The sequence below is a fragment of the Chiloscyllium plagiosum genome, unplaced genomic scaffold, assembly GCF_037043375.1.
Source record: "Chiloscyllium plagiosum isolate Xiang-an unplaced genomic scaffold, Cpla_swu_hap1 HiC_scaffold_11, whole genome shotgun sequence".
In the NCBI taxonomy this organism is placed as follows: domain Eukaryota; kingdom Metazoa; phylum Chordata; class Chondrichthyes; order Orectolobiformes; family Hemiscylliidae; genus Chiloscyllium; species Chiloscyllium plagiosum.
Genome location: NW_028270149.1, coordinates 23983903 through 24011309, shown reverse-complemented (window position 1 = coordinate 24011309; position 27407 = coordinate 23983903). Strand labels below are relative to the sequence as shown.

The following is a 27407-nucleotide window of genomic DNA, read 5'->3' as shown; positions in this document are numbered from 1 at the left end:
AGCCTGCTCCACTGTTCAACAATATCATGGCTGATCTGCCCAGACTTTGATCCTCTTTCTTGCCAGATCATCATAACCCTCAAAACCTCAATATTTCACAATTCTATCTACAATGTCTTTCAGTGACCTAGCCTCCACAATTCTCTGAGGTAGAGAATTCAGACTTTTATTACACTCTGGGAGATGAAATCCATTTGCATCAATTTAACATGAGCATCCTTGCCTCCTAGTTTGCGTGATAGTCAAGGAGGTGAATAGGCAAATGAAAACAAAATGCTAGAAATACTCAGGAGGTCATGCATTATCTGTGGTGAGAGAAATAGAATTAATGTTACATGCCAATGAACGTAGAGGCTATTGCATGAGGAGGTATAGGATGAAAGTGTGGAAAATAGAACAGATACAGTCAAAGATCCTAGCTATCAACCGTGTTGGAGAACCCTCAGTTTGTGAAAAAGGAAGACATTTGGAAGCACTGGTGAAGAAGGTAGCATAGTCAGAATAGATATGACAGAAGAAGAGAAACTGGGTGAATGGAATAAAGTCTTTACAGGAGGATAGGAGAAAGTGCATGATAGCTGTGGCGGTTAGAGTGCATATTGTGAATAAGCACTTTGCAGAAATGTCTGTTTAGCTCATAAGTATGATCCCAAACTTCTGAATGTCTGTCATTTTAATTCTGTGCCTCAACTGTGTTCTGAACACTCTGTCCACAGCTTCATACAAAAGGTCCAGTGAAGCTCAACATAAACTTAAGGAACAGTTTACAGGCAGTTCACAGCTCGTCACTGAATTCAACAACTTCAGATTGTAACTTCCACGCAAATTCATTTGACTAAATTTTGTTGATGGTGATTCAGCTTTTCCAGTTTACATTTCCGCTTGTCTGTCTCTCTTGTTATTTTATTTTGCCTTCCACCCTTATCCCTTTGTCATTTCATTTTTTCTCCTTCTACATTATCACAGACTTTCCTTTTTGTACTTATCTCCTGCCTTTCTTTCCCAGCCTCTTTACTTGCTTGACTCCTGGTACATCTCTAACATTACCAATTGCGAGAAAAATGGTTTGGTTTGAAATATTAACTGTTCCTCTCTCTACAGATGCTGCCTGACCTTTTTAAAGATTTTAGATTAGATTAGATTACTTTACAGTGTGGAAACAGGCCCTTCGGCCCAACAAGTCCACACCGACCCGCCGAAGCACAACCCACCCATAACCCTACATTTACCCCTTACCTAACACTACGGGCAATTTAGCATGGCCAATTCACCTGACCCTGCACATCTTTGGACTGTGGGAGGAAACCGGAACACCTGGGGGAAACCCACGCAGACACGGGGAGAATGTGCAAACTCCACACAGTCAGTCGCCTGAGGCGGGAATTGAACCCGGATCTCTGGTGCTGTGAGGCAGCAGTGCTAACCACTGTGCCACCGTGAGATTTCCAGCATTTTTAGATTCTGCAATATGTTGCTTTTGCTGGTAGGCAAGGAATTGAATTGGTAAGATTTCCACTTTTTTGAGGATAGGACATGCCTACGCATTTGAAAAATTTTTTAGCTTTACTAGGAGAGGAGCTTAGATCTGAGAAACAGGTATTCAATACAACAGCCTAAACGATGTCAAGGTCCACTGTATAGTGCATGAAAAGTAAAGAGCTTTGACTAGACTTTAGGAGAATGGAGGCTTTGGGAGGAGGCAAGTGGATTACTCATCTCACATTTTCAGCTGAAGACGCTTGCACACACCCTAGCTTATCTTAGGCATTCACGTATTGCAATTAATGTTGAAGATGTAATGTTTATAGAAACTCTTGTCTAAATACACACCTTCATTCTGAAGTAAATGTGGAGTAGGTTGCAGAACTTTGGATTGTTCCATTAGTTGTGAGACCACTATCAGTAGTCTGCTGCTTTTTACTGTTTGCAGATTGATAGTCTTGCACTGAATTTCACAAATTGTCTTGTTAAAGAGCTGGTGTTGCTGCTGGAATATCATTCTACTTTCCACTTTTCCATATTCAACAATACTTCCATCTCCAAACTTAATTGCTGTGAAGGTGCGAGGGAATTGGTATGCCATAGTGTTACAGATTGTGATACAAATCAAGTTGCCACAGTCTTACGAGACCATAGAGCTGCTCTCTCACTAGAGAGAGACAACTGGTGGTGATTTAACCTGAGGGCCACCATAGGGAAACAGATTCTTTTAACAATTATCGATGTGTCAACAAGATTCCTTAAAATAGTGGCTTTGGAAAACATTACTACAAAAATTGTAGTAGAGATGTTAGTTCAACTACTTACAAGTAACGGATTACCAAAAGAAATACAATCAGATCAAGGTTCACATGTTATGTCAATAATTGTTACCATTGACTAGATGCTGAACTAAATTTGCCATAATATTCTTGCTGGAACAGCAGATCAGAGGCAAGAAAACCTGCAACAAGTAACTCACCTCCTAACTCAAAAAGCCTGTCCACTATCTACAAGAAACAAGTCAGAAGTATGATGAAATACTTCACACTTGTTTAGATAAGTGCAACTCCAAAAGCATTCCAGAATCTTGACTCTATCCAGGACATAGCAGCCCACTTAATTAGCAGCACATCTTTAACCATTCTCTCTCGCCACCATCAATACTCAGTAGCAGTGTGTACCATCTATAAGATGCAGTGCGGAAATTCACCAAGGCTTCATAGACAGCATCATCCAAACCAATGGCCACTCTCATCAAGAAGGACAAAAGCTGCAGACACGTGGGAATACCCAGCACCTGCAGGTTTTCCATGAAGTTACTTACCATTCTGACTTGTAACTATATCACTGTTCCTTCAGTACTGCTAGATCAAACTCCTGTTCTGGGTCAACAGAAAATAGATTGCAGTGGTTCAAGAAGACAGCATACCACCACCTTCTCAAAGGCAACTAGGAATGGGCAATTAATGCTAGCCCAGACAGCAGCAAAAGAATTCAGAGAATCAATGACTGGTTTAGGAATAAAACAATTCATATCTTTTGGTTACTTGCCCACAATCTCAAGAAACAATGAAAAGATGGCATCAAATTTTGAAGCTCATGATTAGGTCAGAAAGGTTCTACTTGGGATAAACAAATTTCTTTGTTATTGTTTGCCATTTGAAATGTTCCTAATGAGCCCACCGCATTCAGTGTTTTTGATCTGATTATACTGATATGAGGTGGAAGGACCATTTAAATGATTGAAAAATAATATAAAAATCAGTCTCAAAGACTCTGCTTCAAACTTATGTTTTTTGAGTTTCAGAGAGAATGTGGAACTTGCCAACACAGGGAGCTTTTTTATGCTTTTATAGGACCTGGGTGTTACTGGTGAGGTCATCATTTGTTGTCCATTCTTATTTTCCTTAAAGTGAGCTGCCTATTAGACAATCTCAAAGGGAAGTTAACAGTCAGTCACATTAGTGTAGATTGGATTTGAGCACAGGTAAGGATGACAGACTTTACTTCTTAGAGGATATTTGTTAACCAAGTGGGGTTTTATAATAATCAATGATACCTCCATGGTCACGATTATTAAAAGTAGCTTTACATTCCAGACTTACTAATTGAACGTAAATTCCACATTCTGGTGTGGTGGGAATTGTGTACAAGCTCAGAGCATTGGCCTGTGCCGGTGGATTCCAGCCCGAGTAAGTGATTTAATCGGGATGTGTTTACAGGGTAGTTAGGTAATTATATCAGGGAAAGGGGAATAGAGGGTTACGCTGATAGGGTTAGAAGAAGAAAAGGAGTACTCCATTGCCATTGTACAGGGGACCAGAAGAGTTAAAGGTTTAATTAACTTACTCAAAGCCCCAAGATTACATTTATGGTGGACTCAGCATAACATAAAATTCTGTCCAGGTTTGTGGAATAAGCAAGAAACTATTATTTATTACAAAGAAATCAATTTTAAACACAGAAAATGAAAGTATGACTTATTAACTGATAATTGCCTCTTAAGTACTATCCCCATCACAAACCCTAATGTTGAAATACACAAACAAATAAATCAACATAGATATTCTGGATGGGGAGATAAGTATTAGGGAAACATTTTGCTTCTTTTCATCCTCCGATCTTTCTTCTGATGCTTTCAGTTCTTTGTCAAAGACACAGATGAGTCACTGGTCAGAGGCAACAGCTTATTGCAAATAATGGGAGAAATGATCAACTTTTCAGTTCTTGTTTACTTCACTGCACAGAAAGAGGAGAAGAGATGCTGTCTCTGCTATCCTGGAGACTTTCTGCCTCTGTTGTTCAAGCACAATCTGCCCACCAGCTCAGAGAGTTGTTGTCATGCTGATGACTTCTAACCATCACAACTGAAACCCAATCAACAGTCTGTCTCTGGGTGAAGCTTACCTTGAACACTCAACCACAGTGTTTTTGATGTCAAATATTATCCCCATTGCTTGAAAAAAGAAACAGGGTAAACACAACTCACAATGATTTCCAGTAATCTTTTTTTAAAATGCAGCAATTCCTTTCACAGTCCTTGATTTAAATAAGTCCTTTTCCCATTTTGGTCCACAATCCAAAATGAAGAAAAATAAAAATAAAAATAATTGGTTTCAGTGGAGCTTAAAAGCTATCCTGAACTTATTAGCTGAGAGGCCTGTTTCTTTGCTTTATATCTTATAAAAAGAAATTCAGTCAGTGTTTCTGAACTTGTTCAACTTCGTTCTTGCAAATGATGCCATTGAATCCTACAATGAGATTGGAAACATAGAAAATAGTCACAGGAGTAGGCCGTTCGGCCCTTCGAGCCTGCACCACCATTCAATATAATCATGGTTGAACATGCAATCTCAGTTTCCCACTCCCACTTCCTCTCCATACCACTTGAGCCCTTCAGCTGCAAGGACCATGTCCAACTCCCTCTTTTATATATCTAATAACCTGGCCCCAACAGCTTTCTGTTGTAGAGAATTCCACTAGTTCACAACTCTGAGTGAAAAAATCCTTCCTGAATGGCCGTTATTTTTAGAGTGTGACCCTAGTTCTGAAAGACCCCAACATCAGGAACATGCTTCCTGCATCTAACTTATCCATCCCATCAGGATTTTAATATGTTTTTATAAGATTCCACCGCCCCCCCCCCCCCATTCTTCTAAATCCCAGTGAGTACGAGCCCAGTGGATCCAATCTTTTCTTCTTGCTATTTTAGCTTTAGTCCTGACCAACTTTATCAATTAAGTTGCAAAATAAAAAAAACAGAAATTTCTGGAAATACTCAGCAGCTCTGGCAACATCTGGAGAAAGAGACAAGAGTTAACATTTCAGGTTTAGGACATATCATCAGGATTATTGTTTAACTGCCAAACTTCAGAATTTAATGACTGTTGAGAAATTCTGGCTCCAGTTTCAAATCACACAACACCAGGTTATAGTCCATCACGTTTAATTGGAAGCACTAGCTTTCGTGCGCAGCTCCTTCACCAGGTGGTTGAAGGAACGGTGCTCCGAAAGCTAGTGCTTCCAATTAAACGTGATGGACTATAACCTGGTGTTGTGTGATTTGTAACTTTGTACACCCCAGTCCAACACTGACATCTCCAAATCATGGCTTCAGTTTGCATGTCAGTGTTTTCTAATAATTATTGGGGCCCAGGCCCCTCTGTTGATATTGCCATCCACAAGCTGATAATGAGAATATAGAACACAGAACATTATAGCGCAGTACAGGCCTGTCAGTACAGGTTGCACCAACCTGTGAAACCAATCTGAAGCCCATCTATTCTACACTATTCCATTCTCATTGATATGTTTATCCAATGACCATTTAAATGCCCTTAAAGTTGGCGAGTCCATTACCTGGATGAGGGCGTAGAAGGGTGTGTTACTAAATTTGCAGACGATACTAAGGTCGGTGGAGTTGTGGATAGTGACGAAAGATGTTGTAGGTTACAGAGAGAGACATAGATAAGCTGCAGAGCTGGGCTGATAGGTGGCAAATGGAGTTTAATACGGACAAGTATGAGGTGATTCACTTTGGTCGTAGTAACCGGAATGCAAAGTACTGGGCTAATGGTAAGATTCTTGGTAGTGTAGATGAGCAGAGAGATCTCGGTGTCCAGATACACAGATCCTTGAAAGTTGCCACCCAGGTTGACAGGGTTGTTAAGAAGGCATACAGTGTTTTAGCTTTTATTAATAGAAGGATCGAGTTCCGGAACCATGAGGTTATGCTACAGCTGTACAAAACTCTAGTGCGGCTGCACTTGGAGTATTGTGTACAATTCTGGTCACCGCATTATAAGAAGGATGTGGAAGCTTTGGAAAGGGTGCAGAGGAGATTTACTAGGATGTTGCCTGGTATGGAGGGAAGGTCTTACGAGGAAAGGCTGAGGGACTTGAGTCTGTTTTCGTTAGAGAGAAGAAGGTTGAGAGATGACTTAATAGTGACATATAAGATAACCAGAGGGTTAGATAGGGTGGACAGGGAGAGCCTTTTTCCAAGTATGGTGACGGCGAGCACAAGGGGTCATAGCTTTAAATTGAGGGGTGATAGATATAGGACAGATGTCAGAGGTAGTTTCTTTACTCAGAGAGTAGTAATGGTAGGGAATGCCTTGCCTGCAACAGTTGTAGATTCACCAACTTTAAGTACATTTAAGTAGTCATTGGACAGGCATATGGACGTACATGGAATAGTGTAGGTTAGATGGGCTTCAGATTGGTATGACAGGTCAGCGCAACATCGAGGGCCGAAGGGCCTGTACTGCGCAGTAATGTTCTATGTTCTATGTACTGTTGCAGGCAGGGCATTCCATGCCTCTGCTACTCTCTGAGTAAAGAACTTACTGCTGACATCTGTCCTATATCTATCATCCTGGGCTGAAAATGTGTTGCTGGAAAAGCGCAGCAGGTCACGCAACATCCAGGGAACAGGAGAATCGACGTTTCAGGCATAAGCCCTTCTTCAGGAATGAGGAAAGTTTGTCCAGCAGGCTAAGATAAAAGGTAGGGAGGAGGGACTTGGGGGAGGGGCGTTGGAAATGTGATAGGTGGAAAGAGGTCAAGGTGAGGGTGATAGGTCAGACTGGGGTGGAGGCGGAGAGGTCAGGAAGAAGATTGCAGGTTAGGAAGGTGGTGCTGAATTCGATGGATTTGACTGAGACAAGGTGGGGGGAGGGGAAATGAGGAAACTGGTGAAATCCGAGTTCATCCCTTGTGGTTGGAGGGTTCCTAGGCGGAAGATGAAGCACTCTTCCTCCAACCATCGTGTTGTTGTGGTCTGGCGATGGAGGAGTCCAAAGTCCTGCATATCCTTGGTGGAGTGAGAGGGGGAGTTGAAGTGTTGAGCCACAGGGTGGTTGGTCCGGGTGTCCCAGAGGTGTTCTCTGAAACGCTCCGCAAGTAGGCGGCCTGTCTCCCCAATATAGAGGAGGCCACATCGGGTGCAGAGGATGCAATAGATGGTGTGTGTGGAGGTGCAGGTGAATCTGTGGCGGATATGGAAGTTTCCTTTGGGGCCTTGGAGGGAGGTAAGGGGGGAGGTGTGGGCGCAAGTCTTGCACCTCTTGCGGTTGCAGGGGAAGGTGCCGGGAGTGGAGGTTGGGTTTGTGGGGGGTGTGGATCTGACGAGGGAGTCACGGAGGGAGTGGTCTTTACGGAATGCTGATAGGGGAGGGGAGGGAAATATATCCTTGGTGGTGGGGTCCGTTTGGAGGTGGCGGAAATGACGGCGGATGATGCGCTGTACATGGAGATTGGTGGGGTGGTAGGTGAGGAGCAGTGGGGTTCTGTCCTGGTGGTGGTTGGAGTGGCGGGGCTCAAGGGCGGAGGAGCGGGAAGTGGAAGAGATGCGGTGGAGGGCATCGTCGACCACGTCGGGGGGAATTGCGGTCCTTGAAGAAGGAGGCCATCTGGGTTGTGCGTTTTTGGAACTGGTCCTCCTGGGAGCAGATGCGGCGGAGACGAAGGAATTGGGAGAATGGGATGGCGTTTTTATAGGGGGCAGGGTGGGAAGAGGTGTAGTCCAGGTAGCTGTGGGAGTCGGTCGGTTTGTAGTAGATGTCCGTGTTGATTCGGTCACCTGAGGTAGAAAAAGAAAGGTCGAGGAAGGGGAGGGAGGAATCTGAGACTGTCCAGGTGAATTTGAGGTCGGGGTGGAAGGTGTTGGTGAAGTGGATGAACTGTTCAACCTCCTCGTGGGAACACGAGGCGGCGCCGATACAGTCATCGATGCAGCGGAGGAAAAGGTGGGGGGTGGAGCCAGGGTAGTTGCGGAAGATGGACTGTTCCACATATCCTACGAAGAGGCAGGCATAGCTGGGGCCCATGCGGGTGCCCATGGCTACTCCTTTCCGACTCCCACAGCTACCTGGACTACACCTCCTCCCACCCTGCCCCCTGTAAAAGAACTCCCCACCTACGTTCGGGACACCACCCACGCCCTCCACCTGCTCCATGATTTTCACTTCCCCAGTCCCCAACGCCTTATTTTTACCATGGACATCCAGTCCCTGTACACCTCCTTCCCCCATCACGAAGGACTCAAAGCCCTCCGCTTCTTCCTTTCCCACCGTACCGATCAGTACACTTCCACTGACACCCTCCTTCGACTGACTGAACTGGTCCTCACCCTGAACAACTTATCTTTCCAATCCTCCCACTTCCTCCAAACGAAAGGAGTAGCCATGGGCACCCACATGGGCCCCAGCTATGCCTGCCTCTTCGTAGGATATGTGGAACAGTCCATCTTCCGCAACTACACTGGCCCCACCCCCCACCTTTTCCTCCGCTACATCGATGACTGTATCGGCGCCGCCTCATGCTCCCACGAGGAGGTTGAACAGTTCATCCACTTCACCAACACCTTCCACCCCGACCTCAAATTCATCTGGACAGTCTCAGATTCATCCCTCGACCTTTCTATTTCTATCACAGGCAACCGAATCAACACGGACATCTACTACAAACTGACCGACTCCCACAGCTACCTGGACTACACCTCCTCCCACCCTGCCCCCTGTAAAAACGCCATCCCATTCTCCCAATTCCTTCGTCTCCGCCGCATCTGCTCCCAGGAGGACCAGTTCCAAAAACGCACAACCCAGATGGCCTCCTTCTTCAAGGACCGCAATTTCCCCCCCGACGTGGTCGACGATGCCCTCCACCGCATCTCTTCCACTTCCTGCTCCTCCGCCCTTGAGCCCCGCCCATCCAACCACAACCAGGACAGAACCCCACTGGTCCTCACCTACCACCCCACCAACCTCCATGTACAGCGCATCATCCGCCGTCATTTCCGCCACCTTCAAACGGACCCCACCACCAAGGATATATTTCCCTCCCCTATCAGCATTCCGTAAAGACCACTCCCTCCGTGACTCCCTCGTCAGATCCACACCCCCCACAAACCCAACCTCCACTCCCGGCACCTTCCCCTGCAACCGCAGGAGGTGCAAGACTTGCGCCCACACCTCCCCCCTCACCTCCCTCCAAGGCCCCAAAGGAAACTTCCATATCCACCACAGATTCACCTGCACCTCCACACACATCACCTATTGCATCCTCTGCACCCGATGTGGCCTCCTCTATATTGGGGAGACAGGCCGCCTACTTGCGGAGCGTTTCAGAGAACACCTTGGGACACCCGGACCAACCAACCCAACCACCCTGTGGCTCAACACTTCAATTCCCCCTCCCACTCCACCAAGGATATGCAGGTCTTTGGACTCCTCCATCGGCAGACCACAACAACACGACGGTTGGAGGAAGAGCGCCTCATCTTCCGCCTAGGAACCCTCCAACCACAAGGGATGAACTCGGATTTCACCAGTTTCCTCATTTCCCCTCCCCCCACCTTGTCTCAGTCAAATCCATTGAATTCAGCACCACCTTCCTAACCTGCAATCTACTTCCTGACCTCTCCGCCTCCACCCCAGTCTGACCTATCACCCTCACCTTGACCTCTTTCCACCTATCACATTTCCAACGCCCCTCCCCCAAGTCCCTCCTCCCTACCTTTTATCTTAGCCTGCTGGACAAACTTTCCTCATTCCTGAAGAAGGGCTTATGCCCGAAACGTCGATTCTCCTGCTCCCTGGATGCTGCTTGACCTGCTGCGCTTTTCCAGCAACACATTTTCAGCTCTGATCTCCAGCATCTGCTGACCTCACTTTCTCCTATGTCTATCATCCCTCAATTTAAAGCTGTGTCCCCTTGTGCTAGTCATAAGTGGTACTGGCTTCTGCACACTGGATGGAAATTCTGAAGGTGTTCCCACATTTTCAATGTTGATCTTTTACTTGACAGCTTGACAGCTGATAGAAGGGACAATCCAGCAAACAAATTGTTTAATAAGTACTTACATCTTCCAATCATGACATTATCATAACTTGCTTTATTAGGCACATGATATATACCTGTAACAGTTCATGCTGCAGCATTTCACAATGGACTGGAAAGAAAGCAAAACCATTTTACTTACCTTTTAAACTCTCCTGCCTTCAGTCTCTGGTTCTTTCCTCCATCTTGGAAATGGTGAGGACTGCAGATGCTGGAAAATTAGAGTTGATAAAGTGTGGAGCTGTTGGTAGCTTCAGAGGAGCAGGGCAGTCAACATTTCAGGCAGAAACCTTCATCAGGTCCTGTTTGACCTGCCGTGCCTTTTCTCATTCCTCCATGCAGCTAGCATAAATCCAACAGCTGATAAAGTTTGGTGATCTCCATCAAAATGAAACATCTGAAAGGAATCAGGCTCTCAATGAGCTCACAATGCTGCCAATTGTCTTCTTAACAGCAAGGTTTCTCTTCTAGGATCTGAAAGTAACCAAGGGCAGGAATGGGGGTGGGACATCGAGTTGCCTTGCTCTGCAGCCACGTTTTTTCCAATCTTGCCTCATTGGGTCTCAATTGAGATCATGAAAATCCAGTACCTTGTTCACATTACATGTGATTTATTTTATGTACTTGATGAATGCACTTTGCCAATGTATTTATGACAACTTAGCTAAGATTAAACTATGAGAATAGTCCATCCTAAAGACCATGTTAAACCTGGAGATGCAGGAATCTGCACAGAAAACAAAAAATGCTGGAGATCACAGTGGGTCAGACAGCAACCATGGAGAGACAGCACACTAACATTTCAAGTCTACTCTTCATTAGAGCTGACGTGAAGTGTGGAGGGGGCAGCATTAATGCAATAGTATGGGGTTGGAGTGATAGGGGAGAAGGCTGCTGATAGTGCAGATTAAGCGATCAGAATGTGAGAATGGTAGAACAATGGTGTGTCCAACTGCTGAACTGGAAATAACAGACAGTCACACTGGAGTGCAGGGAAGGGAGAAAGGATATGGTGACAGAGAATACAACAAATAAAGCTAAAAGAAAGGGAAGAAATAGGAGGAAGTTCACAATCTGAAGGTGACTTCATATTACATCCAGCAAGTTGTAAAGTTCCTTATCTGAAAATGAGATGTTGTTCCTCCAGTTTGCGCTTTGATTCACTGGATAATTACTGCATAAAATGACCAGCAACTGAAGGTTGGGATCATGCTTGCATACAGACCAGAGATCTTCTACAAAACAGCCATCCAGCCTGTGTTTGGTTTCTGCAATGTAGAGTAGGCCACGTTGGATGCAGCGAATGCAATAAATCTTTTCACGTACAGTTTTCAACATTTACACCAATGATCGTTTTCACCATTTTCAATCATCTTGCTATGAACTAACTGGATTCAGTTTTGTTCTGTTGCTAACTATGTCTTTCTGGTTTAGGAATTGTGAATCTTGACCAAGGGGATGAGCTAGAACTTCTGTTACCATCCCGACCCAATGCCAACATCTCCATGGAGAAAGATTCAACATTTTTTGGTGCCATTCAATTATTATGAAGCAATATTTGAGAGTGCAATGACTGTCCAAGTATGGGATAATTTGCTTGTATGTTTCCACTGATCTCAAGATTAACCCTATAATCAAAAGACATTAGCCTCATTAATCAAGCAGTTGGATTTATCTGCTATCATCACAGGTTGTAATATATTTGTGGTACTAGGATCTGCCATTGTCCTTCACTCTGTAAGTCATTTCACAATCAATTTAATTGCATATGCTTTGGACGGAATCTAATGCAGTTCAGGCCCTCTTGTTTTATATGCAACAATCTTCTATTTTCACTGTCTGAAAAATACATAGTTACTTGCTTTCATAAACCTAGCTTCCCAATGCCACCATTTTTTTTTTGCATGTGATTTCTTGTGGGGCCTTTGTAAAGTCAAGGCAAAATTGCTCTAATGAACAACAAATCAAGTACATCATGAACAAAGCAGGTGATCATCCTGGGATTTCTCCAATTTGTCAAATGGCTGTGAGGCCCCAGAGAGTTAATGGGATCTTTGAGGAGACACAGAGTGTTCCTTAGGTTAAACATTTCAGTGGCTCTCTTTTACAGCGCTCTGAGAAAACTTAGTGTACATTTTGCTTGGGTAAAATGGTGCTTTGGTAAAATGGGAAAATTTGTAAATATTTTAGGCATGGCAAGAGTGAGGATCCAGAAAAAAGTGCATTATGTGAACCACAAAACAGTCTGTCATACACAATATGACAATACATTTTGATACAATTTACATCAATAACATCACTCAGCTGTGCATCCAATATCGAGTACAGGATGAACAGAATTACCAACTAAGGATAGGGTAGACAAAAGTCATTGCTAAACTCTTTTTCCGGGCCACTGACTTTTTGCCTGTCCAGTTGTCTGTACCAGATTTGTCACATTGAATCTGAGTATGAACTTCTCATCAAATTTCTGAACCATCACCAAGGCTAATATAAAATCAAATACTGCTACTGCCGGAGATCTGAAATAAAACCTGAACATTCTGGAGAAATTCATCAGATCTGGCAGCATCTTTGGAAGGAAAAATAGAGTTAATGTTTTGAGTTCAATGTTTCTTCTTCAGACCCCAGACAACCCACTTCCATCTTCATAACATTTCAAAAATCTGCTATTGCCTCATCTTATCTACTACTGAAACCTTCATCTATGACACTGTTACTCTTCATTCTATTTATACCAATAATTTTATGGCTGACCTCTCATTTCGCACCTTTAATTAACATTGAGCTCATCCAAAAGTCTGTTGTTCATGACCTTACACCATGTTCAATTCATCACATCTCTGCTTGAAAACCAATATTGACTCCTAGTTAATGTCTCAAATTTAAACTTTCCACCTTGTTTTCAAATTCCTTCATGTTCCTTCCTATGTATTTAATCTCCTCCAAACCCTACCAGTCTCCACAATATCTACGTTCTTCCAATTGTGCCACTAATGCGCTCATAATTGTAGTCAGTCCATCGTTGTTGATCATCCTCTACGATCTGCAAATTTGCACTAGGTATTGTTCTATCTCTCTCTCTCCTCTTTAAGATGGTCTACTATATGCATATAAATAGTAAAAGGGTAGTAAGAGCAGGAGTGGAACCAATTAGGGACTAACCATGGGATTTATGGATGGAGGTGGGAGGTAACACTGAAGTATTAAGTGAATATTTGATACCTATTTTTAGCAAAGATGAAGATTCACCCAGCTGATAGTGAATGAGGAGGTAGCTCAGATCATGAAGGTTTTAAATTTGATAAAGAAGTGATATTGGATAGGCTGTTTGTACCTGAAGTTGATAAGGTTTAAAGACCGGTAACATTGCATCCAAGGAAACTGCTGGAAGGAAAAGTGAAAGTTAACCCTAAACCTAACTCTAACTTTAACCATAATCTTCAGAATTGTAAGCAAGGGGAGGAGTCATGCAATAAAAGGGACAGCAGCAACATAGGATACAAAATGTTAGTAAACAAACAGCAGTGAGAATAGTTTTTTTGGAGTGGAGGAAAATTTATTGTGGAGTTCTATAGGTATCAGTGTTAGATCTTGGCTCTTTCTGATGTATACTTATGCCAGACCTTAGTGTACTAGCACTATGATAAAATGTGCAGATGACAACAATCTGTAAGCATTATGAACTGGGAATATAGCATAGAATTTCAAAGGGATGTGGACAGGTTGGTGGAATAGGCAGACAAGTTGCAGATAAAATTCAATGCAGAGAAACGTGAAGTAATTCATTTTTGTAAGAAGATAGCAAACAAACAGCATAAAAGGGGGTACAGGATCAGGGGTACCTTAATGTATGTGCACATAGATCATTGAAAATGGTAAAGCAAGTTGAAAGAGTAGTTGATGAAGCACTTGGGAACCTGGGCTTTATCAATAGGGCTATAGAGTACAAATACAAGGTAGTTATGTTAAGCAGTGGGTTGACATCAGCTGGAATATTGACTCTACTCCAGGTACCATGCTTCTGAAAGGATGTGAAGGCATTAGAGAGAATGCAGGAAAGAACATGAGGATGGTTGTAGAGATGATGTTACATAGAAAAGATGGCAAAGTAGAGATTGCTTATCTTGGAAAAGAGCAGTTAAGAGGAGATTCAACAGAGGTATTCAAAATCATGTAGGGTCTGGATAAAATCAGTAGAGAGAAATTGTTCCCACTGACCGAAGAATTGAAAACCACAGGGCAGAGACATGAGGTAATTACCAAAGAAGCATTGGTGATATGAGGAAATATTTTCCATGCAGCTAATGGTTAGGATCTTATTTTCCAAAGGAATTTGGAAAATTATCCAAACGGAAAAACATAATTTGGCTACAGGGAAAAGGCAGGGGAATGACTCGAGGTGAATTGCACACACTTGACAGGGTGAATGGCTTTCTTCTGTGTTGGAACCATTCTTCAATTATACCTACTGCTTTAACAAAGCTTTTAAGCAACTGTCCTAATTGCTCCTATGTGGCTCAGTATCAAACCTCATTTGTGATACTTCTGTGAAGATTGTGCATTTTACAACATTCAGGTGTTAAATAAATGCAAACATTAGTCATTCTTGTAGCTGGTAAATAAATTATTTTTCTGCTTTTTTATGAAACCTTTTCAACATGAGTTTTGTATCTTTATTATACAATGGATATAAATTCATGACATTGCAAAATGTTTTCAATATAGCCAATTCTTTACCCTCTGTGTCATTTTGTAATCAGATACAGTGAATCTATATTGCTACTCTATACATCATCAGGTCAAAGGGACTATTGTTTTGCAAAGAAACATGAAACATGATTGTCAGTATAGTTTGGTCAATAATAGAAAGTGTATTAAACCACAGAGTCACAGAATCATGCTGGTGCAGATGGAAGCCATTTGGTTCATCATATCTGCAGTGTCTCTTTGAGCATTTTAATTTTGTGACAATCTTTTATCTGTTCCCTTTAACCCTGCATATTGTTTCTACTTAAATAGTAGGGCGGCATGGTGGCTCAGTGGTTAGCACTGCTGCCTCACAGCGCCAGGGACCCTGGTCCGATTCCAGCCTCGGGCGGCTGTCTGTGTGGAGTTTGCACATTCTCCCCGTGTCTGCGTGGGTTTCCACCGGGTGCTCCGGTTTCCTCCCATAGTCCAAAGATGTGCAGGTCAGGTGAACTGGCCATGGTAAATCGTCCATAGTATTAGGTGCATTAGTCAGCGGGAAATGGGTTTGGGTGGATTACTCTTCGCAGGGTAGGTGTGGACATGTTGGGCTGAAGGGCCTGTTCCCACACTAGGGAATCTAATCTAATCATAATCATTCAATGTCCTCTTGAATACCTCAACTGAACCTGCCTCCACACCCCTTATTCAGACCCTAACTTCTCACTGGGTGAGAAAGGTCTTTTCTCACCATGATTCTGCTTCTTCTGCAAAACACCAACACTGTGCTTTCTGTTTCCCATATATGAGTGGGAACAGTTCTTCCAACACATTCTGTCCAAACCCGTTATGATTTTGAAAACTTTTACCAAATCTCCTTTTAGTCTTCACCTCTTAAATGAAACCAGTCTCAACATCTCCACACTTGCCTCATAACTGAAGAGTCTCATCCCTGGAACAAACCATTCTCATACACCTCTCCCCGCATTCTATCCAATGCATTTGCATTTTTCCTATAGTGTGGTACCCAAAACTGTACACAATTACCCAGCTGAGGTCTAACAAGTGCCTTATAAAAGTTCAAAATCACCATTGCTCTTGTACTTTATGCCGTATTAATAACACTGTATGCTTTATTAATTAGCTTTAATAACCTACATACATACAAACGGGTCTCTCTACTCCTGCACACCTTTATTTTATATTTTGTTTTATTTTGGCTTTCTCTCTATGTTCTTTGTACCAAAGTGCATCACATCCATATTGAATGTTATCTGTCACCTACCCAATCACGTCACTGACTTATCAATGCTCTTCCAAAGTTCTATACTGTCCTCCTCACAGATTACAATTCTCCCAAGTTTTGTGTCATCTGCAAACTTTGAAATTATCCGTTGCATGTCAAGGTCTTGATATATAGCAGGAAACGCAGTGGTCCCAATAACAACCTCTGAGGAATTCCACTACAAACTTTCTTCCAACATGAAAACTACCCATTAGCCCTTACTTTCTGTTACATACCTCAGCTAATTTCATATCTCCATTGCTACTCCCCTTTTATACCGTGACCTATAACTTTCCCCATAAATCTGTTATGTGACACAGTATGGAACACCTTCTGGAAGTCCATGTACATCACATCAACAACCTTCTCCTCATCATTCCAATACATCACCTCTTCAATAAACCTCAGCAAGTTAGGCATGATTTTCCCTTTTCAAATCTACGCTGACTCTTCCATTTTTCCATTAACTGAATCCCATTTTTTTTTCTAGAAGCTTCCCCGCTATTAAATTTAAACTGACTATTCTGTAATTGTCGGGGTGACCTTTACAACTTTTTTGAACAAGAGCCTAATGTTTACAAATTCTCAATCCATTGGAACCAACCACAAATGCAGATAAGATTGAAAAATAATTGCAAGTGTCCCCGCTCACTGTCTTCAACACTCCTGAATTCACCTCTCTGATGCTGGTACTGAAAGCTCACCCAGCATCTCCTCCTTATAAATTATAAATGCTTCTGCTGACTGAGTTCGCTCTCTGTCATGATGGCCCGCTCAGCATCTTCCTCATAAATAAAGATAGATGCAAAGTATTAATTTAACATTTCAGCCATGGGTTTTGGCCCCGAAATGGCCCAACTTCTCCTTGTACCACCATTTTACGAATGATGTGCTTGCAGAAGATTTTGAGATTTTTTTTTACATTGGCTGACAGTCTTTTTTCATAATGCCTCTTTGTTTCCTTTCTCACCTCCCTTCTGAACCTTCTGTATTCAGCTTAGTTCTCAAAAGTATTACTACACGATACCTGACATAACCATGCTCTTTCTTCTTTAATTTCTATGTCCTTTTATAATCCAGGGAGTTCTAGAAGTCTTTATCTTACCTTTTGCTTTTGAAGGATTATACCTTGACTGTCCCTAAACCATCTCCTCTTTGAAGGTAGTCCATTGGTCAAGTACTGTTTTTACTGGTTTCAATCTATTCAGCCCAGTTCTGTTCTTGCTCCACTGAGGTTTGCTCTCCACCAGTTGATTTTTCTGACTCCAGATTGATGGATGTCAGTTTCTACTATCATCCGAAACCTTATCCTACAATGCTCTTGGACCCTAAATGCTCCTCTACTCTCATTTGATTTACCACCTCATTCCCAATTACCAAGTTTAGTTGTGCCTTCTTTCTTGTTGAACTGGACACATGCTCCTATATACAAAACTTTCTTGAAGACAATTTAGGAATACTTGTCCCTCACTGCCCCTTATGCTACCACTATCTAAGTCTGATATATAGATAATTAAAGTCCCTCATAAATACTCTATGATATTTAAATCTTCCTGTAATTTGTTTGCAGATTTGATCATTGACATTCTTCCCACCAGCTGGTGGTCTATATATTCTACTGAACAATGTAATTGAAGTGGTCATGGTCTTTAACTTTAGCCAAATTGATCTGTCTTTGAACACACTGAAACATCCTTTTTCATAGCACTGCAATGCTCTCTGTAAATAAAAATGCCACACCTTCACCTTTAATTCTTCCTTAACTGTTCTGAACACATTGCAATCAGGAAACGTTTACAGCCAGATCTGCCTAAGTTAGTTTAAACCCTCCCCAATAGCAATACCAAAACAATCCAAAAGGAAATCAATTCTGGCTCTGTTCAGATGCAATCTGTCAGCTTGTACAGGTACCATCTCCCCCAAATGCAACCCCCGGGACCAAGAACCTAAAGCCCACCCTTCGGTAATGTCTTTCCAGCCACACATCTAGAAAGTACAACTTTAGAGGTGTTAGTTACTAATTTAACTAGCATTCTAAATTGTGATTGCAGGATGTCATTAGTACCTGTATGGACCACAACCTCGAGTTGTGCACCCTACCTCAGTTGGATTTCCTGAATTGATCTATAGCATCCTTAACCCTAGCACCAAGGAGGCAAAAAGCTATCCTGGAGTCACACTGATGGCCACAGGAATGCCTGTTTGTTGCCCAAATTAAATAATTCCCTTCCAGTACTGTTCTTCCGTTGTTGTTTCCCCCTTCCTATAAGGCTTGGTTACAGTGGGGCCATGGGGCTGGGCACTTGCTGCAGTCCTTCAAAGATCCATCACCCTCACCAATGTACAGAATGGGAAACTGGTCAGTGAACAGGACTTCTAGGGACTCTGAACTACCAGTCTGCTTCTCTCGGACTGTCTGGCAGTTGCCCATTCTCAATCTTACTGCTCCCCGTAAACTGCCCCTCTGGAGCTCAAGTTTGTGCAGCCTGTGACACCTTTTGCACATGGCTAGGTCACGAAAGGTCGCCAGGACTCCTTGCATGCTGCAAGACAGGCATTCCGCTTGGCTGAGCTGCCCTGAAATACCAGAGCTTTTACTTTTCACATTGTAACCTTTAATTACTTTAACTTACTTGAACCTTACTCTTGCACAAGTAACTAAAACTGGGGAATATTAGGAAGGAAAAGTTCTTCACTTTACTCACCAACTAACTCTCACCGATGAATCCTAGTTTTACTAGACTAAAATTAGACAGGTTAAAAGTTAATTGAAATATAATCATTAAAAGCAGTTGCTCAACCAACAATCAACTCACAACTTTTCTGTGATGTCACTCTTCAACATCTTCCTCTTCTCCTTGCATTGTTTTATGTGGTGTCCACTCCTCTTTACTGGGGAGCAGGAACATTCTGCTTTCAGTTCACATACATTCTTTAACATGGTAGATGACTCATGGTAGAACCATATATAAACTCGAGCACAACTATCAATATATAGTCAGGAAGTGCTGCTTCTTCAAAAATCAGTCTTACTGGGGTGCATTGAATGCCAAGGATAGACTACAGTACTGATGGAAAAGGTAAATAATGCATGCAAGTTATCAAACTATTATGCACTTCAACAGTGCAGTATGCTGTTATACAATGCCAGAGGTAAAACCGATGTATTCATCTACAATTCCATTCCATTCATCAACATATCATATCAGTCAGACAGCATGAAATAAGATGCAACCATACAACATTTAGGCCCAATCCATAAGAAGGGAAATAAAGCACCAGCGTCTCATACACAATCCTGAACATTCTGAGGCATGGACAAAGACCTGAGAACAGATGAAAAGAGGAAAAAAGAGAAACAAAAGGAATACATTCTGCAAAGATTTATATCATTTCTAAAACTGTGCCATTGAAAAATGTGGTATTCTTATTAAGGGACTTGATTTGGATTCACATTTAGAAAATAACAATTGACTTTAATCACAGTAGAATATCATTTCAGACAAAAAGTATCACTTAGATGTAGTCATCATAAACTTTCCAATAAGTGTCTTTGTTGCTAATGTCTTCACCTCAATTGAATAAAAGCTGTCCAGTCACTTTACTATCACTATAGAATATGCTGAGATCATGACTCTCACAATCCAAAACAAAATAGTGGTATATATTTCAATCCTTCCATAGAGTGCAGAAAGAGGCCATTTAGACCATCAAGTCTGCACAAACCTCTAAAGAGCATCCCACCCAGGCCTATGCCCCATTCACATAACCCCACACGCACCACAGCTAATCCAACTAATCTACACATTTTTAGACTGTGGGAGAAAATTGAAGGATCAGGAGGAAACCCACGCAGACACAGGAAGAATGTACAAACTCCACACAGTCACCCAAGACTGGAATTGAACCCAGGTCCCTGATACTGTGAGGTAGCTACTGAGCCACTGTATTGCTCACATTGCTATTTTTATTTAAAACAATTGTGACAAATGGAATTTGTATTTTTTTGAACAATATTAAAGACGTATGTTTATGGAAGATCAAAGGGATTCTCATGGAACATTCTGCTGTGTTGTACTTGACCTGGGAGCTACTTGTACTGAAATTCCTAATTTTGAAAGCCACATAAATCTGTCCTTTCCCTAATAAATTAGAATGCAAATAGAATAACATGATTATTCATTCAATAATACACACTCAAAGATTATCAACCTTTAAAGAAAATTAAAGTGTGAAGTAAAATAGTTATATTGCTTGATCATGAAGAATATCAAAGCGTTAACATCTATTTTATCACAATGTTCAGTGTGCATGAGATCTGCAAGTGACACAGTCCTACGCTGCATTGTGACTCAGAGGAGTGTGATGCAAATGTTCACACTCACATACTGACATAGCCCTCACATGGTTTACTGTCAAAGAAATAAATAGAAAAATCTATTTTTATCCTTTGAGCTTGCATACAGTGTGGCTGCATTCTGTCAGTTTATGTTTTATGTGCTATATTGAAACAGGCAGAAGTGAATCAACATCTAATTTGGCTAAAACTATGTGACCATTCCCACAACTGACCAGAAGTGAAGTTGAGGGGTACAGTGCATTTTGCAAACAATTGTTTTTTATCCCTTGTTGATATGGCAGTGTTATATAGCAAATAGTTATCTCAAACTCTAACTTTCACCCACCCATAGAGACTATCTCTTGCCCCACTTCCACTCGCTAAATCTTAATCGATTCCTACATTGATCCATCCACCCCTTCAGTCTATTTACACACTCTGTCTAACAAACATTCATACTGTTTCTACAGTTCATCTCTCCTGTCAACAAATTCAACCCTCAATTTCTCTATCCTCCCAATTCACTCAATCTGTCAATACATCCACTTGATTGATCCAGCATTCCCTTTATCTATCTACCCTCAATCTGTTCTTCACCTTGATCCATTTGTCTTTCCTGACCACTGTGATGGCAGGACATGGCTGCAGAGTGGAACAGTGTGTCTGAGTTCAATATGTCTGTGCGAGTGAGCAGCAGCTGGTTCCTATTCTCTGCAAGGTTGATACCAAGTGCAGCATCTCCTTTCAGGGTGAGAGCCATTACCAAATGTGCTCTCACTCACCATCTAATGTCCAGGAACAAGTAAATATTTGGAAAGGCATTAGAAAGTTTTCTGACACTCTTCATCCTGTGGTATTCTATACAGGACAAAAGGTTTCAGAAAATGAATCTTTAATATTTATGCTGCAATATGTAAAAATGCCAAAGTTGCAGAGTTTGAGAGCAGTTCTTGCAACTTGTTATTTTTAGGACTTTCTGACCTTTAAAAATGCTACTCTAAAGATCTCCTCCTGATACCCTGGTTAGTAAATGAATAGCATGTGTGGCACTACAACACACATGCCAAGCAAATGACAGCCTCAGATTCAGGCATCTGTTTAGTGAGCTGATCTTAATTCTGATGACAGAGCTTAGCACTCTAAGGTTAGAGAGGGAAAATGCAGATAGGATTCCTGATCTGGTAATCTTTAAGTGTCCTTTGCTGGACAAAGCTCAGTTAAGCTCAGTTATTTTCCTACCATGATAAAGCAACTCACCAACTTTACTTATGCTTAGACTTAAATGACAACTGAAGAGTTCCTAGAGAGAGCCAAGCACCCATTGAAAAACAACTGGTTTCCTTCAGGAGAAGAAAGGTAAAAATTTAAGAAACAAGATAAAACACGAGGTAGGGAATTCTTCAGAGATAGTCCAATTTTGTCACTCTTACTTCACCAGAAACTGAAAACTGCATTTATATTCATAATGTTTCCCAACCGTTGTTAATATAAATTGCAGAATTTTCAGAAAGGTCATCCCAGCCAATTGGTAGGTCCATTGGCAGCTTAGGAGCCAATGGATTTCCAGTAGAGTTTGCTGCAGCTCTTTAACTGAGGTTGCTGCAGGACTGAAGAGGGGACCTGGGAAGGCTCTCCTACGCTGGGTCTCCCACTTTTAGCTACAGGGAGATTTGAAAAACAGCAGTTTGTTGAGGATATGAGAAAGAAGCTAGCTTCTCCAATTAGGCAGGCAAGGGTGGAAATAACTGAGGAAGTTAACAACAAAAATGTAATCTCTTTGACCTGAAAACAATGTGCCAGAAGAATCCAGAACGTCAGGTGGGCTTAACAGGTGAAGGACACAGCATTTGCAAGTGTCAAGCCTCATATTTTGATTTTCCCAGGGTTCTCTTGCACCGCACTGCTCAGGGCAACACAGCTGACAGCTCTACTTATTTCTATCTTTCCAGGCACTTTACAACCCCATCTGAATAATTAGAACTTGCTCACACTTACCCTCAGCCAATGCTTTCTTGCAACCATAGCCTCATATTCACTCTCCTCAAATACTGTCCTTCCCTCCTTATCCAAACAAGCCATTTTAAACACTCACAACTCCTTACGTTCTTTCCTTAAAAACAGCACACCACCTCTTGAGACTCAGGGCGAGATGAGTGGCAAGGGGTGTTTCTCGTATTGGCACTTTGCCAATCCACGCCCACTAACCTCACTGGAAAAGTTGTCTTGTTGCTGTACATGTCAGCAACAACCTGCTGTGAAAGCTTGAGCTCCTTAGGCAGTAGTGTGCAGACATGTCAAGGGATATTACCTGCCTGGTGACCATGTATTGGAAACCATGGTTGAAAATCACACAGTGCCAGGTTGTAGTCCAACAGGTATGTTTGGAAGCACTGGCTTTTGGAGCACTGCTCCTTCATCAGGCAACCACCTGACGAAGGAGCAGCGCTCCAAAAGCTAGTGCTTCCAAATAAATCTGTTGGACTACAGCCTGGTCTTGTGTGATTTTTAACTTTGTCCAACACCAACATCTTCAAATCTTGGAAATCATATTCCCTTCCAGTTGATCCATATCCTCTGAACGTGAAGTGGCATGTGGATATGGGGAGAAGGCTGGCAGTTGGAAATGCCATGAGTGAAGTAAAAGACAGGTAGAGTGGCTCACGGGTAGTTAGGAGTAATCACTCAAGCAGTGAAAGCTCACAATGGGAAGTGCTGTGAGCAACAGCCTCTCTCAATTGACCTTGGTTGGACCTTAGATTAATTGAAGAAGCACTTCGCATTGTGCCCAGTTTGATTCTGGCAAGTGGCTGACAGCTTGGGAAATAGGTAAACTGGTTGCTAAATCCAGATTGCTTAGTTAAGATAGTACCAGATTGCCTAATAGATTTTTTTAAATGACCTACCAAACAGCTCCATGTGGTTTTGGTGCCAGCATCCAAACCAGCCTGTGAAACCCGGAGGTAGATGGGAAAGTGGAGGATGCTAACCCAATATCGCTTTTGGGGGATTGAGCATACATCCAAACATCCCTCTGCTGGCCTGTAAATAATCAACATTTACCAATGAATTCCAGATGTTACCATTAGATGGCAGTAGTACAATACTGATGGTGTAAGTTAAGTTTAATTGAAATGGACTTAAATGATGTCAGAACCAGAGACAGCATAACAAAATAGGTATCTGGTGAAACTATTGATTTCCAGAGCAGAGAAAAGTTTGAATACTTGGCAAATTGTACTGTGGTACGAACAAGTGAGTCACAAGTTTCCTGTAACAACATTAACTTATACTTGAATTGAATTTATTGTCCCATGTACCAAGGCTTTGTCTTGCAAGCATTACAGGCAGATCACAGAGTTAAGTAGTATTGATAGTAAATAATAGGTAAACAGTGTCAAAAACAAAAACACAGGTACAGGCGAATGTTAAGAGTTTGTGAGTCCCTTCAGTATTCTAACAACAGTAGGGTGGAAACTGTTTTGAAACTGGCTGGTGTGTGTGTGTGTTCATGCTTCTGTACCTTCTCCCTGTAGGTAGAGGTTGTAGAAAAGCTTTGAAAATGGTGACGGCCTTTCCTTGACAGTGGGTTTGGTAGATGGGAGGTTGACTTTTGTGATTGTCATGGCCGAGTTTACCACTCTTTGTAACCATCTCCAATCTTGAATGGTACAGTTGCCATACCAGGTAGTGACATATCCAGATAGAATGCTCTCGATGGCGCATCTATAAAAATTGGCAAGGGTATTCGCCATCATGCTAAATTTCCTCAGCTGCCTGAAGAAGAAGAGACATTGTCAGTCCTCTGTAACCAGTGCGTCGACATGAAGAGTCCAAGAAAGCTTGTTGTGAATAACCACTCCCAGGAGCTTGACACTCTCCACCTCTGTGCTGTTAATGTGTAGGGGGGCATGAGTAACATCCCACCGAAAGTTAATAATGAGTTTCTTGGTTTTGCTGGCATTGAGAGCTAGGTTGTTCTCAGTGCATCATTTTTCCAGGTCTTCCACCTCCCGTTTGTAGTCTGTTTTGTCGCCATCTGAGATTCGACCGACTATGGTGGTGTCATCAGCATTAGCATAAATGGCATCAGTCTGGTATTTGGTGATGCAGTCATGGGTCTCCAGTGATTACAGTAAGGGGCTGAGTACGCACCCCTGTGGGCTCCAGTGTTGAGTGTTAGTGACGATGAAATATTATCCCCAATCTTAACTGATTGTGGGTCAGGAAACTGAGGATCCAGTTGCAGAGAGTGGGGTTTAGTCCGAGATCACTAAGTTTAGTAATCAGTCTTGAGGGGATAATAGTGTTGAAGGCTGAATTGTAGTCAATAAGTAGGATTCTTATTTAGCTGTTCTTGGTGTCAAGATGTTCTATGGAGGAGTAAAGAGCAAGTGATATGGTATCTGATGTGGATCTGTTGGTCCGATAGGCAAATTGGAGTGGGTGAAGAGTAGTGAGGAGGCTGGAGTTGATTAATGCCATGACCAACCTTTCAAAGAGCACTTCATGACCACCGAAGTTAGGGCCACTGGGCGGTCGTCATTGAGACATATTGCATGAGCCTTCTTAGGCACAGGGATGATGTTGGCCCTCTTGAAACAGGCAGGGACTGTGGCCTGCTGCAGGGAGAGGTTGGAGATGTCCGAGAAGACCTCTGCCAGTTGATCTGTACATGCTCTGAGTGCACGGCCTGGTACTCCATCTGGTCCCATCACTTTCCTAGGATTCACATGAAGGAAAACTGATCTGACCTCTGATGCAGCAACTGTTGGGATAGGTTCGTCAGGACTTGTCGGAATAGGTGTTACCTCTTCACTGAAATTCTGCTCAAAGCGAGCACAGAAGGTGCTGAGATGATCTGGGTGCGATATGTCATCGTCTGCTATCTTGCACTGTCTCTTTTTAGAACCTGTGATGTCATTCTGCCCTTGCCATAGTCGCCAGGTGTCTATCTGGGGCTCTAGTTTGGATTGGTATTGGTCCTTGGCTGTCTAAATGGCTCTGCGAAGGTCATACTTGGATTCCTTATATTTGAGTGGGTCTCCTGATCTGAAGGCCTCACACCTGGTTTCTAGCAGATTCTGTATGTCCTGATTCATCCAGGGTTTCCTGTTGGGGAACACCCGGATTGACTTCCTCGGTATGCAGTCCTCCACACACTTGCTGATAAAGTCTGTGACGGTGGTGGCGTAATCGTCCAAGGTACCTGTTTGAACATGACCCAATCAGCTGATTCCAGACAGCACCAGAGTTGATCATCTGCCTCCTCTGACCAGCACTGGACCTGTATCCGCTTGGGAGTCTCCTGCTTGAGCTTTTGCCTGTAAGCCGGGAGAAGAAACACGGCATTGTGGTCGGATGTATGTCTACTTCTAGACTTACAGAGATCTTGAAAACAAATATTGAACACAAGTGGAGAAAAGGGATTACAGAGAAATTGTAGGGGCACGGGGAAGCTAAAGACAGGATTGAGAAGTCTTTAAAAGCAGGAATGGAGATGTCAAATACAGTGGCTCAGTGGTTAGCAACATCAGAGACCCAGGTTCGTTTCCAGCCTCGGGTGACTGTCTGTGTGGAGTTTGCACATGGTCTGCTTGGGATGAGGATTTTAAGTTGATTCAAAGGTATGTGATTACTTAGTGGAGACTAATAAGACAGCAGAGTAATTTCAGGACATTCACCATGGCAGTTTTAATAATTTGTAAAGCGAGAAGACTGATTAGGAAAACCAGTATTACTCTCCATTTAAATTGGATCCCCAATAACTTAAGGCAAAGTTACACTAGCAGAGCAGAAATTCCCAACTTCCCATTTTTTTTTGTGTTCATTGGATGTGGGTATTGATGGCAAGCTCAGAATTCGTTACTCATCTGCAATTGCTCTTGAGGGCAATTAAGGGTCAATCACATTGGTCTGGGCCTGGAGTCACATGTAGGTCAGAGCATTGTTTATTTTCATCCCTGAAGGACATTATGAGTCAGGTGGGTTTTCAACAATAAGTGATGACAGTTTCAAGGTCACCAAAACAGAGATCAGCTTTCAAATCCTGATTTTCAAATTAAATTTAAATTTCACCAGCTGCCATGATTGAATCCATATACTCAATGCCATAGTCTGAGCCTTTAGATCACCAGTTTAGTAACATGACCATCTCCTCTGCTTATCAGTTTCGTCATCCGCCTTCTTCCTCATGAGAATACACAACCTTTACAATAGTGTTTTCATAAAATTATTCTGATCATATTTTTATGCATTTAATAAAACTAGGGAAGGGTCAATGTAAAGGAGATTGCATTTTGCACCTTTAGGCTAATCTTCATTGCCCAAGGTACCACATATACTTTCCAGGTGACGCAGCAGGTCAATCTGCTTCTTTCATTCCAGTCTACTCTAACTGCTGCTCACAGTGTGGTCTCCATTATACTGGCAAGACCAAACGCAGAATAGGTGACCACTTCACAGAGCATGTCCGTCCTGTCCTTTGGAAAGACCTGACTTTCCAGTTGCTTGCCACTTCAATAAATCAGCTTTCACTCACGCTTCCTGGGCCTGCTGCAATGTTCCAACGAAGCACAACCTAAATGTGATGAACAATACCTCAGGTTCCACATGAGCACTTTACAGCCTCTCGGACTCAACGATGAATTCTACAACTTCACAGCCTGACGTCATGATGACTGTTCTCCATTTTTCTTACATTCTCTCACCTTCATTCCCACATCCCCACCCCCGACCACCACCATGGCCTTGACTTGTTTGTGAAAAAAAACT

General features: G+C 42.5%; 1 protein-coding gene across 1 annotated transcript in view; it reads left to right on the top strand.

Moving 5' to 3' along the window:
- The window catches only part of LOC122557376 (tumor necrosis factor ligand superfamily member 13B), a 43594-nt gene extending 28620 nt beyond the window's left edge, over nucleotides 1-14974 (top strand). The window contains exon 6 of the mRNA XM_043705020.2: nucleotides 11758-14974. Coding sequence (XP_043560955.1) covers nucleotides 11758-11873 — 116 coding nt within the window. The 3' untranslated portion in view covers nucleotides 11874-14974. The remainder of the gene's footprint in view (nucleotides 1-11757) is intronic.
- Nucleotides 14975-27407: the final 12433 nt, after the last annotated feature.